Source organism: Odocoileus virginianus, chromosome 14 (assembly GCF_023699985.2).
Source record: "Odocoileus virginianus isolate 20LAN1187 ecotype Illinois chromosome 14, Ovbor_1.2, whole genome shotgun sequence".
NCBI classification, from domain to species: Eukaryota; Metazoa; Chordata; class Mammalia; order Artiodactyla; family Cervidae; genus Odocoileus; species Odocoileus virginianus.
This window is the reverse complement of record NC_069687.1, coordinates 66,672,974-66,688,514: the sequence shown is the minus strand read 5'-3', so window position 1 is coordinate 66,688,514 and position 15,541 is coordinate 66,672,974. Positions and strand designations below refer to the sequence as shown.

Below are 15,541 nucleotides of genomic sequence, written 5' to 3'. Positions count from 1 at the left end.
CACGCAGAAACCTCTCCAGTAACGTCACAGTCCTCCCAGCCACGCTGTAAATCTTGCTGCCTGATTGCTAAGCAGCCAAGACACTTGTTGCTCCAACCAGAAAGTTAAGCCTTGGGCAAGCAATTCACCCCATAACATTCACTAGTCACCGCCAGTTGGACTTTCAGATACAATCATGAAGCTGTTCACTGTCGACAATTAGCACTGCCTAACACCCCCAGTCCATGAATCACACTCTCCATCCGGATGTGTTTCTCCAGCTCTTGAGTATCCAAACTCTCATGCTGAATAAATACACAAAGACATCTCCAAGTCTCCCCGCTTCATTATATCCTGGACCATTCCAAAGAGAAAGCAAAGTTCAAGGTGTTTCTTTCTTTTCCCAAACAAATCACAGACCTCCAGACCCAGAGTTCCCAGACTGGCAGAGGGAGGAGGCAGCCACGGGGCAGGAGCCCTTCTAGCCAGCAAGGAGGTGAAGCTGAAAGGTTTAACGCAAACCACTGCCCTCCGAGACACACCTCCAAGCCCCCCTCGGGGCATTTCCCTGAGGTACATTCAGACCCAGGTAAAAGGATGGATTTCCTCCCTCCATGTAAAAGAGAGACACACTAGCGTAAGTCCACTTCAGTGGCTCTCTGAAGGAAGGGAGCAGAAAAGGTGGGCTGGAGGGGAGCACAGGGACCCACATGCTGAAGCCGGGCCCCAGATGCCCACACGTGTGGACTCACTGCCAAGCTCCACGTGGTCAGGGCGCCCCGCGCTCAGGCAACCACATCCTCTGTATCAGCAAATGAAGGCAAGACACAAGGCAGAAAAAGCAAGTCCACTCTACTCACAGTCTGGTGAGCTTCAGGTTGCTCTGGAAAAGCAGTTCTGGGAGGACCTGGAGCTTATTCTTGTTAAGGCGCCTGAAAGGGGAAAAGAAAAAGAAAATGAAGAGATGTCAAGAGGACATGAAACTGGATCAAGGGTATTCACAGACCCCACTCAATCAATCCATCAACAGGTCTTAAAGGCTTCTAGATCTTTCATCATGGGATGCTCAGCACGTGGAAGGCATATTCTATCTTGTAAAATGTGGAGTCAAGTGGGGGATAAAAGGCAAAGGGAGGTGGAAAGCAGGAAAACAACATGCCTACTGTCTCTCTCCTGTCACGAGCCTCAGAGAGACATCACTCAGTGATGACAACATTCCTTCCCAGGAGCCTCAGAGAGACGTCACTCAGTGATGACAACATTCCTTCCCAGGAGCCTCAGAGAGACGTCAATCAGTGATGACAACATTCCTTCCCAGGAGCCTCAGAGAGACGTCACTCAGTGATGACAACATTCCTTCCCAGGAGCCTCAGAGAGGCGTCACTCAGTGATGACAACATTCCTTCCCAGGAGCCTCAGAGAGGCGTCACTCAGTGATGACAACATTCCTTCCCAGGAGCCTCAGACAGGCTTTTGAACTCGTCTAACCACTCGCTATCTTAACTATTGCCAACTGATGGGACAGGCATGTGAAATGGGTCCCTAAAAATAAATAAAATGCCAGAGAGAATATTCCAGATCCTAAGTGGGTGGTGGGGGTGGGGAGAACAGACAGCAGCCGTTACAGAAGCAGAGAGGAGAGTGGGCACATCACCGTGGGTTCAAGGGCCAAAATGGGCCCTCGGTACTTTCGCCTTTGTGGGTACCTTCCTCTATTTAAAAAATTAAATATTGTATTGTGTAAATATGAAAGTGAAAGTTGCTCAGTTGTGTCTGACTCTTTGCTTCCCCGTGGACTATAGAGTCCATGGAATTCTCCAGGCCAGAATACTGGAATGTACACCCGTTCCCTCTCTAGGGGATCTTCCCAACCCAGGAATCAAACCAGGGTCTCTTACATTGCAGGCGGATTCTTTACCAACTGAGCTATCAGGGGAGCCCATTGTATAACTATCCTGGTATAAAAACAAATACATTAAGATTATATAACATTTACTGGGCCTAAACACTCACTTTTTTTCTTTTGATTTTCAAAGAAATTAAACCATTTTCACGGGTCCCTTAAAAGCGCTGTTGGCCCTGGGTGCTGTCCCCACTGTGCCTAACAGGGAAGCCGGCCACTGTCTAGGTGGGCAGAGGGGCTGGAGCCAGTGCAGGAGGGACAGCCCACGTGGGCTGGCAGCAGCAGAGCCAGACTCTGCTGAGAATGGTCCACACTGACACCCACAGTAAAGAAGGCCACCTGAGCTTCCAAGGGACGGTGAGTCACTGCTGGGTTCCCATGGAGGCTGCTTTCCTGGGAATGTGAGGCCAAAGGGAAGAGCCTACCCCATGCTTGGGGCTTCCCAGATAGTGCTAGTGCAGGAGACATAAGAGACTCGGGTTTGATCCCTGGGTGGGGAATATCCTCTGGAGGATCCTCTGGAGGAGGGCATGGCAACCCACTCCAATATTCTTGCCTGGGGAATCTCATGGACAGAGGAGCAGTTTATAGTCCATGGAAACACAAAGAGTCAGACATGACTGAAGTGACGTGGCATGCAGGCACGCTCCATGCTCACCCCCAGGCCTCTCTATCAAAATATCATTCAGTTCAGTTCAGTCGCTCATTCGTGTCTGACTCTTTATGACCTCATGGACTGCAGCACGCCAGACTTCCCTGTCCATCACCAACTCCCAGAGCTTGCTCAAACTCATGTCCATAAAGTCGGTGAAGCCATCCAACCATCTCATCCTCTGTCATCCCCTTCTCCTCCAGCCTTCAATGTTTCCCAGCATCAGGGTCTTTTCCAATGAGTCAGTTCTTCGTATCAGGTGGCCAAAGTATTGGGAGTTTCAGCTTCAGCATCAGTCCTTCCAGTGGATATTCAGGACTGATTTCCTTTAGGATTGACTGGTTTGATCTCCTTGCAGTCCAGGGGACTCTCAACAGTCTTCTCCAACACCACAGTTCAAAAGCATCACTTCTTCACTCAACTTTCTTTATGGTCCAGCTTTCACATCCATACATCACTACTGTAAAAACCATAGCTTTGACTAGATGGACCTTTGTCAGCAAATGTCATTATGCAGCCTAATCACTGAAGCCAAAACCCGTGTCCCCAAATCTCCTCAGAATCCTCAGATTCTTTCTCTCCAGAATCTCCCAGTGCAAAGACCAGTTTACAGATGGCTGAATTTCTCTGCTTAAACTATGCATGTTTGGCTATGTGGAACAGCCATGTTATTCCATCTTAGAGCTAAGTGAACTGAAGAGAAGAAAAGGTGAACTTCTTCCCAGCTTCTGGCCCCAAAGCCCACACTCTCATAGTGCTCCAAACAGCTATGATTCCAGTGGGTGGGGTGGCAGTAGGTGTAGGATATTGTTATTTGCCCTTTTTTATTCCAGGCCAACAGATACAAACTTGAGAGGGACAGGACACCAGAAGGGGGTTTCAAGGGCAAAGTATGTGGGAGAGAAGCACTCATGACCTCAGGGAACGAGGTTCTGCTGAGAAGCATGTGGCTCAGCCCTGAAGGGGTGCACAGCGAGCGTGTGGACCAACCACACTCTGCTGGCGACAGTCCGGACTAGAAGGAAGCCAGAGGAAAGGCTGGCAAGTGGGACAGGTGAGCTCAACTTCCCCGCCCCACCTAACTCCCTGTGTTCTTTTTCACTTTTAAAAACAGAGGTTATTTTAAAAAGCCTTAACATAGAATTGACCATCTTAACCATTTTTAAGTGAAGTATGTTCACATCCTTGTGCAGCAGATCTCCAGGGCTTTACCATCATGCAAAATCGAAACCTGTGAAGCAACACCACCACATCGCCCCTTCACCTTGTCCCTGGCAGCCTCCATTCTGCTCTACTTGCTGTCTCTATGGATTTGACCAGGGCTCTTCTCATCACTCCCAGTATCTGCTCTTTGCGTGTTCCTGTCACTAAAGTGGGGAGAATGGGGGTAGCCCAGAGGACAGGAAGGTGAGAGGGAGTCTAGTCCCTTGTTCATAGCAGTTCCCATATAGCCGGTGATAAATGAGCGTGTGTGCGTGTATGCTGTGTGACCCCAAGGACTGTAGCCTGTCAGAGCCCTCTGTCTGTGATAAGCCTCTTTCTAATACGGATTCTTATGGGAAAGAATCCCTTACAAGAAACGGAGTAGCCCTCACAGTCAGCAAAAGAGTCCAAAATGCGGTACTTGGATGCAATCTCAAAAATGACAGAATGATCTCTTTTCGTTTCTAAGACAAACTATTCAATATCACAGTAATCCAAGTCTATGTCCCAACCAAAATGCTGAAGGAGCTGAAGTTGAACAGTTCTACAAAAACCTACAAGACCTTCTAGAAATAACACCCAAAAAAGATGTCCTTTTCATTATAGGGGACTGGAATGCAAAAGCAGGAAGTCAGGAGATACCTGGAGTAAAGGCAAATTTGGCCTTGGAGTACAGAATGAAGCAGGGCAAAGGCTAACAGAGTTTTGCCAAGAGAATGCACTGGTCATAGCAAACACCCTTTTCCAACAACACAAGAGAAGACTCTACACATGGACATCACCACATGCCCAACACCGAAATCAGACTGATTATATTCTTTGCTGCCAAAGATGGAGAAGCTCTATACAGGCAGCAAAAATAAGACCGGGAGCTGACTGTGGCTCAGATCAGCAACTCCTTATTGGCAAATTCAGACTTAAATTGAAGAAAGTAGGGAAAACCATTAGACCATTCAGGTGTGACCTAAATCAAATCCCTTATGATTATACAGCGGAAGTGACAATCAGATTCAAGGGATTAGATCTGATAAGAGAAAGTGCCTGAAGAACTATGGACGGAGGTTCGTGACATTGTACAGGAGGCAGTGATCAAGATCATCCCTAAGAAAAAGAAATGCAAAATGACAAAATGATTGTCTGAGGAGGCTTCACAAATAGCTGAGAGAAGAAGAGAAGCTAAAGGCAAAGGAGAAAAGGAAAGCTATACCCATTTGAATACACAGTTCCAAAGAATAACAAGGAGAGATAAGAAAGACTTAATCAGTGATCAATGCAAAGAAATAGAGGAAAACAACAGAATGGGAAAGACTAGAGATCTCTTCAAGAAGATTAGAGATACCAAGGGAACACTTCATGCAAAGATGGGCTCAATAAAGGACAGAAATGGTATGGACCTAACAGAAGCAGAAGATATTAAGAACAGGTGGCAAAATACACAGAAGAACTGTACAAAAAGATCTCCATGACCCAGACATCCTGGAATGTGAAGTCAAGTGGGCCTTAGAAAGCATCACTATGAACAAAGCTAGTGGAGGTGATGGAATTCCAGTTGAGCTATTTCAAATCCTAAAAGATGATGCTAAGTGCTACACTCAGTAGGCCAGCAAATTTGGAAAACTCAGCAGTGGCCACAGGACTGGAAAAGGTCTGTTTTCATTCCAATCCCAAAGAAAGGCAATGTCAAAGAATGCTCAAACTACTGCAGAACTGCACTCATCTCACATGCTAGCAAAGTAATGGTCAAAATTCTCCAAGCCAGGCTTCAACAGTACGTGAACCATGAACTTCCAGACGTGCAAGCTGGATTTAGACAAGGTAGAGAAACCAGAGATCAAATTGCCAAACATCCACTGGATCATCAAAAAAGGAAGAGAGTTCCAGAAAAGCATCTACTTCTGCTTTATTGACTATGCCAAAGCCTTTGACTGTGTGGATCATAACACACCGTGGAAAATTCTGTAAGAGATGGGAATACCAGACCACCTGACCTGCCTCCTGAGAAATCCGTATGCAGGTCAAGAAGCAACAGTTAGAACTGGACATGGAACAACAGACTGGTTCCAAATAGGAAAAGGAGTATATTGTCAAGGCTGTATATTGTCACCCTGTTTATTTAACTTATATGCAGAGCACATCATATGAAACAACAGACTGGATGAAGCACAAAATGGAATCAAGATTGCTGGGAGAAATATCAATAATCTCAGATATACAGATGATACCACCCTTATGGCAGAAAGCGAAGAACTAAAGAGCCTCTTGATGAAAAGGAAAGAGGAGAGTGAAAAAGTTGGCTTAAATTCAACATTCAGAAAACTAAGATCATGGCATCCGGTCCCATCACTTCATGGCAAATAGATGGGAAACAATGGAAACAGTGACAGACTTTATTTTGGGGGGCTCCAAAATCACTACAGATGGTGACTGCAGCCATGAAATTAAAAGACACTTGCTCCTTGGGAGAAAAGCTATAACCAAACTAGACAGCATATTAAAAAGCAGAGACACCACTTTGCTAACAAAGGTCCATCTAATCAAAGCTCTGTTTTTTCCAGTAGTCATGGATGGATGTGAAAGCTGGACTATAAAGAAAGCTGAGTGAAGAAAAAATGATGCTTTTGAACTGTGGTGTTGGAGAAGACTCTTGAGAGTCCCTTGGATTGCAAGGAGATTCAACACCAGTCAATTCTAAAGGAAATCAGTCCTGAATGTCCACTGGAAGGACTGATGTTGAAGCTGAAACTCTAATACTTTGGCCACCTGATGCAAAGAACTGACTCATTGGAAAAGACCCTGATGCTGGGAAAAGTTGAAGGCTGGAGGAGAAGGGGATGACAGAGGATGAGATGGTTGGATGGCATCATCAACTCAACAGACATGAGTTTGAACAAGCTCCAGGAGATGGTGATGGACAGGGAAGCCTGGTGTGCCACAGTCCATGGGGTTGAAAAGAGTCAGACACGACTGAGCAACTGAACTGGACTGAGCAACTGAACTGAACTGAACACGGAAAAGCACTGGTCCCAGAGAAGGTGTGGTGCTTTGACTCTGGGATCGGCCAGACTAGGTTCAGGTCTGGCTCTATCGTGTTCTCGCCATAGGACCTTGGGGAAGTTACTTAGCTACTTAAGCCTCAGTTTTCCACCTGCAAAATAACTCTACTCAGTGGGTTACAGTAAATCTTGACACAGTGCATGTAAAAGCACCTAGCACTGCAGTGAGCGCATGGCATAATTGAAATGAGCGGCTTTATAACTCTGTGTCAGACACCGTGCTACGTGCTGGAAGGGTGGGATCTCAGGCAGTGCAGCTCAGAGACTGGGGTCATTATTACTAGCATCTTATGGATAAAGGATATCATGGGACTTCTCTGGCGGCCCAGTGGTTAGGAATCCACCTGCCAATGCACAGGACACAGGTTTGATCCCTGCTCTAGGAAGACGCCACATGCTACAAGGCACCTAAGCCCATGAGCTGCAAAAAAAAAGCCACTGCAGTGAAAAGCCCACACACTGCAACTTGAGAGTAGCCCCCACTTTAAGCACCTAGAGTAAGCCTGCATGCAGTCAACAATAAATAAATAAATAGATGGATTCCGTGGAATTCTCCAGGCCAGAATACTGGAGTGGGTAGCCCTCCTCTTCTCCAGGGGATCTTCCCAATCCAGGGATCAAACCCAGCTCTCCCACATTGCAGGCAGATTCTTTATCAGCTGAGCTACCAGGGAAGCCAGATAGACAGATAAAGGAAGTCAACACGTGGAGAGGGTGAAGCTCATTCTGCAAGGCCACTGTGATAGGAAATGGTGGAGGCAGGATGCTGACCCCGGCGGTCTGCCTCCAGAGCCTGGTTCTAAACCACTGGGGTCACTGGAAGCCCCTCTATCAGTGACAGCTCCCTTCCCCCCACCCCCACCCTTTTCTCCCCTTCTCATCCGTTTGGCTCTGCTTCCTTTCATCCAGGGTGGCCACCTCCTCCGCCCCTGCCCAGACCACCATCTGCCCTGAGGACACTTCCCTCCCTGAAAAGGATGCTTTTGGGTCCCCAAGGCCAGCAGTGGGCCTCCAGGTAGGTCTGTCTGAAACCCTCCTCTACATCCACAGCTGCACAAAGCCTGGTGAGAGTTACACCCAGACAGCCAATGATCCCATACAGGCAAAAGTCCTGAAATCTGGCCCACCGTGGCCTGCAGTGGGGAGGGTATTGAGTGTGCTCAAAGCTCAAAACCAGAGTTGAAGCTAAAAATAAAACCAGCTTGGCTCTGAGGCTCCAGGAAGGGAAGGAATCATTTTCAGTTCTTTGCCGGTATTTGTGGCTGGACAAAAATAAAAACACAACCAAATTTAGCCAATTGTGCGCTGCCTGCTGCTTCGTAAACCCTGAATGAGGATTCCATGGCAGCTGGGCTGGGCTCTCCTTCCTTTGAAAGCCTCAGGGTCTTTCTGCTTCAGCTTGGGCAGGCCGCACGCTGGTTCTCTGTTATCGAGGGGAGCTCGATACATTTCTAGTTCATCCCATCCTGGGATTTATTCATTCTTATTTAGTGAGCCGCATTGGTCTGAAAGGTCTTACTTGAAGAGCTGATGAAGCCTCCAGGCTGCATAAGGTGCACTTCTCATGTGGCTGCTCTAAGAGCAGCTCCTGAACAGGAAAATGAACAGAGGGAAACAGGTCATTCTCCTGCCAGAGGGACAGATAAGCGCTGGGCTGCAGACAGCGGCTATTGGCCTCCGTGCCCTCCATCACTCATGCCATCTGCTGCTCTGTCACCTGGGTCCAGAGGTAGAAATCTGCACAGTTCAAACTGGAAATAAACCTGTGATGCCTGGATAGAGAAAAGGACTGAATGGGACCCATATGAGGGCAGACCTGAGGAGGTCAGTAAACAAGATATGGGCCCGGTCAGTGATAGGTTAAGTTCACCTGGATGTATTCTCTTCCTCTAAGATCAATACTCCTTTTCAGCTTTCCTGCTGGAACAATGGAAGCATCAGGGTCAAGAAGTCCATGGGTTGCCAGCTGCAAGGTCATTCTGTTTTTCAGCCTGAACTGTTAAGCCCCAAGACACAGAGTCTTGGCTTTGTGGTACCACTGATGGCCTTCTTGGAGGAACCTGTGTGTAAGATCTAATTAGAGATTTTTTCCACCTTATTGAATTCTTTCATTTGTCTGTCCATTAAACCCACGCAACCACTAATTTATCCATTCATAAAACCACCCTCTACCCCTATGTCTGTCCATCCGTCCATCCATCTATCCTTCCATCCATCTTCCCAGTCATTTTTCAATATGCACATAGAAAGATGATTAAGATACAGTCCCTTCCTGTATCTGCATGAATAAGATGTAGATGAAGAAGGATGTCAAGATGCTAGCGAAGGAGACTGGCATGGAAACAAAAATCTGTAGCACGATCTTGTGAGCAAAGCTATTGTGGGAGCACAAGAGGAGGAGCAGCTAACCCAGACCTGGGACAGGAAGGCTTCCCGAAGAAACTGGTTTGAATTTTTGTTTACTTGTTTGCTTGTCTGAAGCATCATTTTGACTCTTCAGGAGACAGGGACAACGGGTTCTAGGCTTTGAGAGCAGTGTGTGCATGGAGCACCAGGAGGCTGAGCAGCAATTTTTGGGAAACAGGGTTGCATTGCAGGGACTAGATGGCTTGAGAAACACAAGTGATGAAGCTCTAGGGCTAAGCGGAGTCATATTAATGAGGGTCCTTGTGGGTCCTGACAAAAGACTTGGGCTTGGCTGTGCACTGAGAGTCAGGGGGAGCCACAGACGGAGTCTGAGCAAGGGAATGACCATCTGTTTTGGATTTTAACAAGTTCTCTTGAGTAGCAGTAAGCCCGGTTCGAAAGAGGGGGGAATGAGAAGCAAGGCGAGCAGTGAAGAGGACTTCTGAGTGATCACCGTGGCTGGGTGAGGCCCGGGGGGAGCGGAGGAGTCACACTGGAGTGGAGGAGTGAGACCTGGAGTCTCAACCACGGGGCTCTGCGAGTGAACGCATCTGAGGGGTACATGAGTAAAGGGGTTAGAACTGGCCCCAGGGGCTCCCACTTGGGTAACTGAGTAATCAAAACGACCAGTTCATGCTGAAAAAAACAGAGATGAGAGGACCACCACACAGAAGGGACTGTGTTCAGATTCAGGATTTCTAAACTACTGGGATCCAATACATCTTGACAGCTAGTTGCAGTAGCTGGTAATAACACTAAGACTACGATTGAGGCACTGTACAAGGGGCTTCCCATGTCCAGTTCACTTAACTCCCCACAGAAGAACTTCAAGAGTAGTGCTAGTAGGCAGCCTGCAACAATGAAAGAAAGCCCTGAGAAGGTGAAGCCACCTGCCCAGGGTCAAACTCAGCCAAATGGTGGTGATGGACTTCAACACAGATGTGTGTGCTTGGTCTCTGAGCCGTGTCCGACTCTTTGATCCTTTGGACTGTAGCCCACCAGGCTCCTATGTCCATGGGATTTTCCAGATAAGAATACTGGAGTGGGTTGCCATTTCCTCCTCCAGGGGATCGTCCTGAGCCAGGGATTAAACCCACATTTACCTAATGCCAAACCTGTGCTCTTAACTACCATGGACAATGATGGTATTTAATTTAGCCCTCATTATAGCCTGTCATGACTTAATTACCTTCTGTGTGGGTCTCATCCTCCCATTAAGTTCTACAGGTCCTTAAGTGAGAAATATATCTAATATCTGCTCAGTGACCCACTGTGAGCCAACACAACCCCAGGGATACAAGGGGGCTTTTAGTAAGGGCCTCTTGAATTTCAAGTCAGTTCAGGGAACTGGGAATAGTCAATTCAGGGAACCTGAAAAATCAATAGCTTTTCTGGGCTGGGTGAAGGGAGTCATCCTGTTTGCAGGTGAACAAGACTCCCAGAAGGTCCAATTGTTTGAGTCTGTCTGATTCTAGAGTTTTCTTGGAGACTCAGCTTCCAAAGTCACCTGCCTCACTACTGACCTACTGGGCAGAAAGGCAGGAGAGGGTGGGGCCAGGGCAGCCTCTTTGTGGGTGCAGGATAGGTGACAGGCCTCCAGGCCAGAAGGAAGCACGCTCAGCAGCAGCAGGCCCCAGCACCCACAGGATGCCTCCCCTTTCTTCGGGAGGTGTGGAATGTTCAGCTGCTCAGCTAAGGCCCGAGGGAGGAAGGAAGTCAGTGTGCTAATTCCCAAAGGTCACGGGACTGTTGGCTTTAGTAATGAAATCAATTGAATCCCCTTCTCCAGGCACTTTCCTAGGCAGCCTGGATGGCTTCCAGGTCTTCTAGTGTTTTCAGAAACACCAACAAGGGTTAAAGTGGCTTTGCTATTTGGAGCAGAAGCTCCAGGCCTCCCCCAGTAGAGGGGGAGACATCCTGGCAGAACCTGCAAGAAAGGCAGAAACAAATTCAGAGGCCTCAAACCCCAACTTGGAGGTGGCACTCTCATTCATGAGGATGTACAGATGTCACTCTATGTCAGGGGAACTCCTCAGCAGAGCAGAGTCAAGAGCAGAGAAGCCTAAATAGGGCTTGTATCCACAAGATATTTACTGTAGCCACTGATGGCCTCATATTTTCTTGGTTTCCTCACCGGCCCACCACATCAAATTCAGGTTATTTTCTTGCTATGCAAATTTCATAATGCAAATTGGATGTAACATGATCAGTTCAGCAAGAAACCTGATCTGTGCTGACTGCTGGCTTACAGCACTGTCTGGATCAGAGAGGGTCCCTGCATGCGTAAGAGGAAAGCCTGCTGGCCGCCAGTTTCAACACCCAGGAGCCACTTTGGTTAGTGACTGGCTGCTCTCTGCCACTGGGATTGCCCCCTTTTCTAATAATGTATTTTTAGAGGGTTTTTTTTTGGGGGGGGGGGCAGGTGGGTAGCAGCTTTACTGAGCTCTAACGGGGCTTCCTTTTTAATAGCACTCCTGGACCAAGTCACAATTTAATTTTATGGTTTAGAAGCCAGTTGACCTGAATCATGTCTTCCATGGAATTCAGCATTTGCTCAATGACATTTAGGTTGACTTCTGTCAGTTTTGAAAATCTGTTATTTTTAGTTGGTAACTTCAAAATGTCCTAATAGCAATTAAAAACCTTTACTTTTGACATTTCTGTAAGAGAAACAACTTTGTCATCCTAGTCTAAAACTCTTGCCCTAAGCAGTTTTTTCCCCACTGAGTTGTTTAAGAGAATCCTTTTTAACAAAATAGCTTAAAGTTTATTTTAGGAACCCAATTATATGTAATAGCAAAACTTGAACCTTGTGAGACACCCAAGAGGGCTGAATGGTTTAACATCTGTGATGGGCTTTGCAGTGTACCGCAAAGGCTCCCTGAAAGGTAGCTGTTATGGCCACTGTTGTTTTCATTATCATCACCCCTAGATACCCCAGGAGGTCAGAGATAGGGGAGATTTATTTCTCCTTCACAGATGACTGTATTGGTCAGCAAGGCTATTAACAATAACGAATGACTCCAAAATCTCATCTTGTAGAGAACATAGTATGTTGGGGAAGAGTGTGAGGGAAGAGCTACAACAGGTCTTCAGTTCCTTGATCTCATAGTAACTATTAACACTTCTGTCAGCCTACTAGCCAGAACTAGTCACATGGCCAAACCTAACTGCAAAAGAAGATAGGAAATCTACAGGGACACTTGGATATTTGGTGAGAACTATCAATGATAACCAACTCATCTTGGAATCAAAGCAACAATAATGATCTCTTTGATTTTGTTGTTCTGCCTTCTTTCCTTGTTTCCTATCAATGCTAGGCCCTTACAGTGTGCTAAGTACACTGCTGCTGCTAAGTCGCTTCAGTCGTGTCCGACTCTGTCCGACCCCACAGACGGCAGCCCACCAGGCTCCTCCGTCCCTGGGAATTGGGAGGTGCTTAAATGCATTATCTTACTTCATCCTTAAAGTGACATTGTTATTGTCAGTAGCTTATACAAGGAAACTGAGGGGCAGAGAGGTTATGGAACTTCTCTAAAGTCACACAGCTGATAAGGTTTGGACAGAAGTTTCTCTGACAACAAAACCTGTGTCAGAACTCCTTCACCATTCTGCTTCCTTAACCCTTTGGTGCTTGGTTGACCAGAAGGCCTCCCAAAAATCCTAGGATGGAGCCAGTAACAAGAAGTTGTTGAGACTTCATGGTCTCAAAGGGGAGCCTGGCAGGCTCCCCTGTCCTCCACTATCTCCTAGAGCTTGCTCAAACCCATGACCATTGAGTTGATGATGCCATCCAACTATCTCATCCTCTGTCGTCCCCTTTTCCTCCTGTCCTCAATCCTTCCCAGTATCAGAGTCTTTTCCAATGAGTTGGTTATTCACATTAGGTGGCCAAAATATTGGAGCTTCAAGTTCAGCATCAGTCCTCATACTGAATACACACACATTCACTCATTTTGCATTCTCAGGAGAAACTGAGTCAAAGCAGACTAGGAAACTAACCCTGTGGTCCTTAACCTTATTGTCCAAGACCTCGGTTTCCAAAGAAGGCCCTGAGGGTCCCAGCAAATCGCTGCCCCCGTGCCAGGGAGGACGGAGAATCCTGAGCTGCCCCTTAAGAGCATTTACGCTTATTTCCCTTTCAGATCCAAATGGTCTGTCCCTTCAGAAATCCCCTAAGGGCATTCTCAGCCCCCTGCCTGTCCTTGCGGGTGACTCATCCTGAGACATCTGTCCAGCTCTAGACTGCTCTGGGGCTTGCCCAGGATTCAACACTCCAGTGTGAAAAAAAAACAGGCGCAAAGACCCTAAAACAACCCTTTTTGAACTTTCCGGCACTTCACATTGGACCAATTTTCCTCCAATAACACGGTTGTTAAGGACAAAGCAGAACACATCAGTGGCCTGAGTCTGACTCGCCTTTGACCCCTGTCCCAGCTGCTGCCATGTGCCCAAATACCCTGGTCTCCAGAAGACCTTGATTTCAGGAGAAAATGGGGAAGGGGGCGGGGGAGATGGGGGCGGGGACTGGAGGTGGGAGTGGGAAAGAAGGGAAGGAGTCTGGATCTGCAGCAGTGGATACTCCTGGCTCTGCAGAGAAGCGGCCAAGGGCTCCGAGGGTTGTCTTATTCCAGGGTGACAGCCCACAAGGCCTAAGTCATATCTGCCTAGAACAATGCAGGGAACTCCAAGGGTCTGTGAACAAAAAGGCTGCTTCATCTAGGATTAAAGTCATGAGCAGAGGTTTCTGGGGATCCGCCAGCAGCAGACTGGCCATGGAACTATGTCAGTAAAACGGAGGGCTCAGACACTAGGAAAAGATGTCAAGAGTGAGAGAAAATGCACACTTACGCATGCATGTGAGCACTCACACGCGCGCACACACATACGCACAACATAGACTGCAGACATAATGCACATGCAATGAACAGAGTCATGCACATCCCTCAGAACTGGCCAGATCCACTCCAGACAGCCAGACCCCTTGGCAGTGGCCAGAGCTCAGATCCCCTTAGCAATCTCTTCAACCCCATTTTATAATGGGGCACAGGGCAGGCAGCTCCCCAAACTCTAGAATCGCTCCTTCATCTTTCCTGAGAAATTCCAGTCTTGCATCCTCCCCTGCCTCGGGGAACTCTGGGAACTCTCTTTACTCTTCTACCAAGGGGGTAGCTGCAGAGGTGTTAAGATGAAAACATTTGAAGGTGGAACTGACAGGCTTTGCTGACGGATTGGAGGTAAAGCTTGGGAGAGGAGAATGAAGGATGGTGCCAAGGTCTGGGCCTGCGCATCTGAAACTTGGATCTGTTGTTACCTGAGAGGGAGGAAGACTGTGGGTAGGGCAGGTGTGGTGAGGGCCAGACTTGGACATGTTAAATTTCATATGCCTATAAATATCCATGTGGAGAAACCCAGTGGGCAACTGGATATGCAAATCTGGGCTTCAGGGATAATACCAAAATGGAGACGTATTAATAGATTGTATTTAAGTACAGGAACCAAGGCCACCATGAAGATGCAAAAAAGAAGCGAAGAGGACCTAGGACTGAGTCCTGGGCCGCACCATCCATTAGAGACCAGAGGCAGGAGGAAGCAGTGCAGTGTGGTAGGAGGAGAAGGTGGAACGGCAGAAGCCATGTGAAAAAGCCTTCCAAGGAGGGTGGGGAGGGAGGGACTGGCTCGTCAAATGCGGCCAAGAGGCAGAGACAGAGAAGGACAACACGGACCCAGCGAGAAGGTGACTTGGAAAGGACAGTCTGGTGTAGAGTTAGGCATGAACTATAAACTGGAGTGGTTCAAGAAAGAGTGGGAGGAAAGCAATCTATAGATTCAACGCAATCCCTATCAAACTACCAACGGTATTTTTCACAGAACTAGAACAAATAATTTCACAATTTGTATGGAAATACAAGAAACCTCGAATAGCCAAAGTAACCTTGAGAAAGAAGAATGGAACTGGAGGAATCAATCTGCCTGACTTCAGACTATACTACAAAGCCACAGTCATCAAGACAGTATGGTACTGGCACAAAGACAGAAATATAGATCAATGGAACAGAATAGAAAGCCCAGAGATAAATCCATGAACCTATGGTCACCTTATCTTCGACAAAGGAGGCAAGGATATACAATGGAAAAAAGACAACCTCTTTAACAAGTGGTGCTGGGAAAACTGGTCAACCACCTGTAAAAGAATGAAACTAGAACACTTTCTAACACCATACACAAAAATAAACTCAAAATGGATTAAAGATCTAAATGTAAGACCAGAAACTATAAAACTCCTAGAGGAGAACATAGGCAAAACACTCTCTGACATAAATCACAGCAGGATCCTCTATGACC

The 15,541-nt window shown here is 47.2% G+C and overlaps 1 protein-coding gene across 1 annotated transcript in view; it reads right to left on the bottom strand.

The window, feature by feature from the left end:
- Window positions 1-15,541, bottom strand: part of SLIT3 (slit guidance ligand 3) — a 723,374-nt gene that overhangs the window by 594,906 nt on the left and 112,927 nt on the right. Inside the window, exon 4 of the mRNA XM_070476865.1 lies at window positions 840-911. Coding sequence (XP_070332966.1) covers window positions 840-911 — 72 coding nt within the window. The remainder of the gene's footprint in view (window positions 1-839; window positions 912-15,541) is intronic.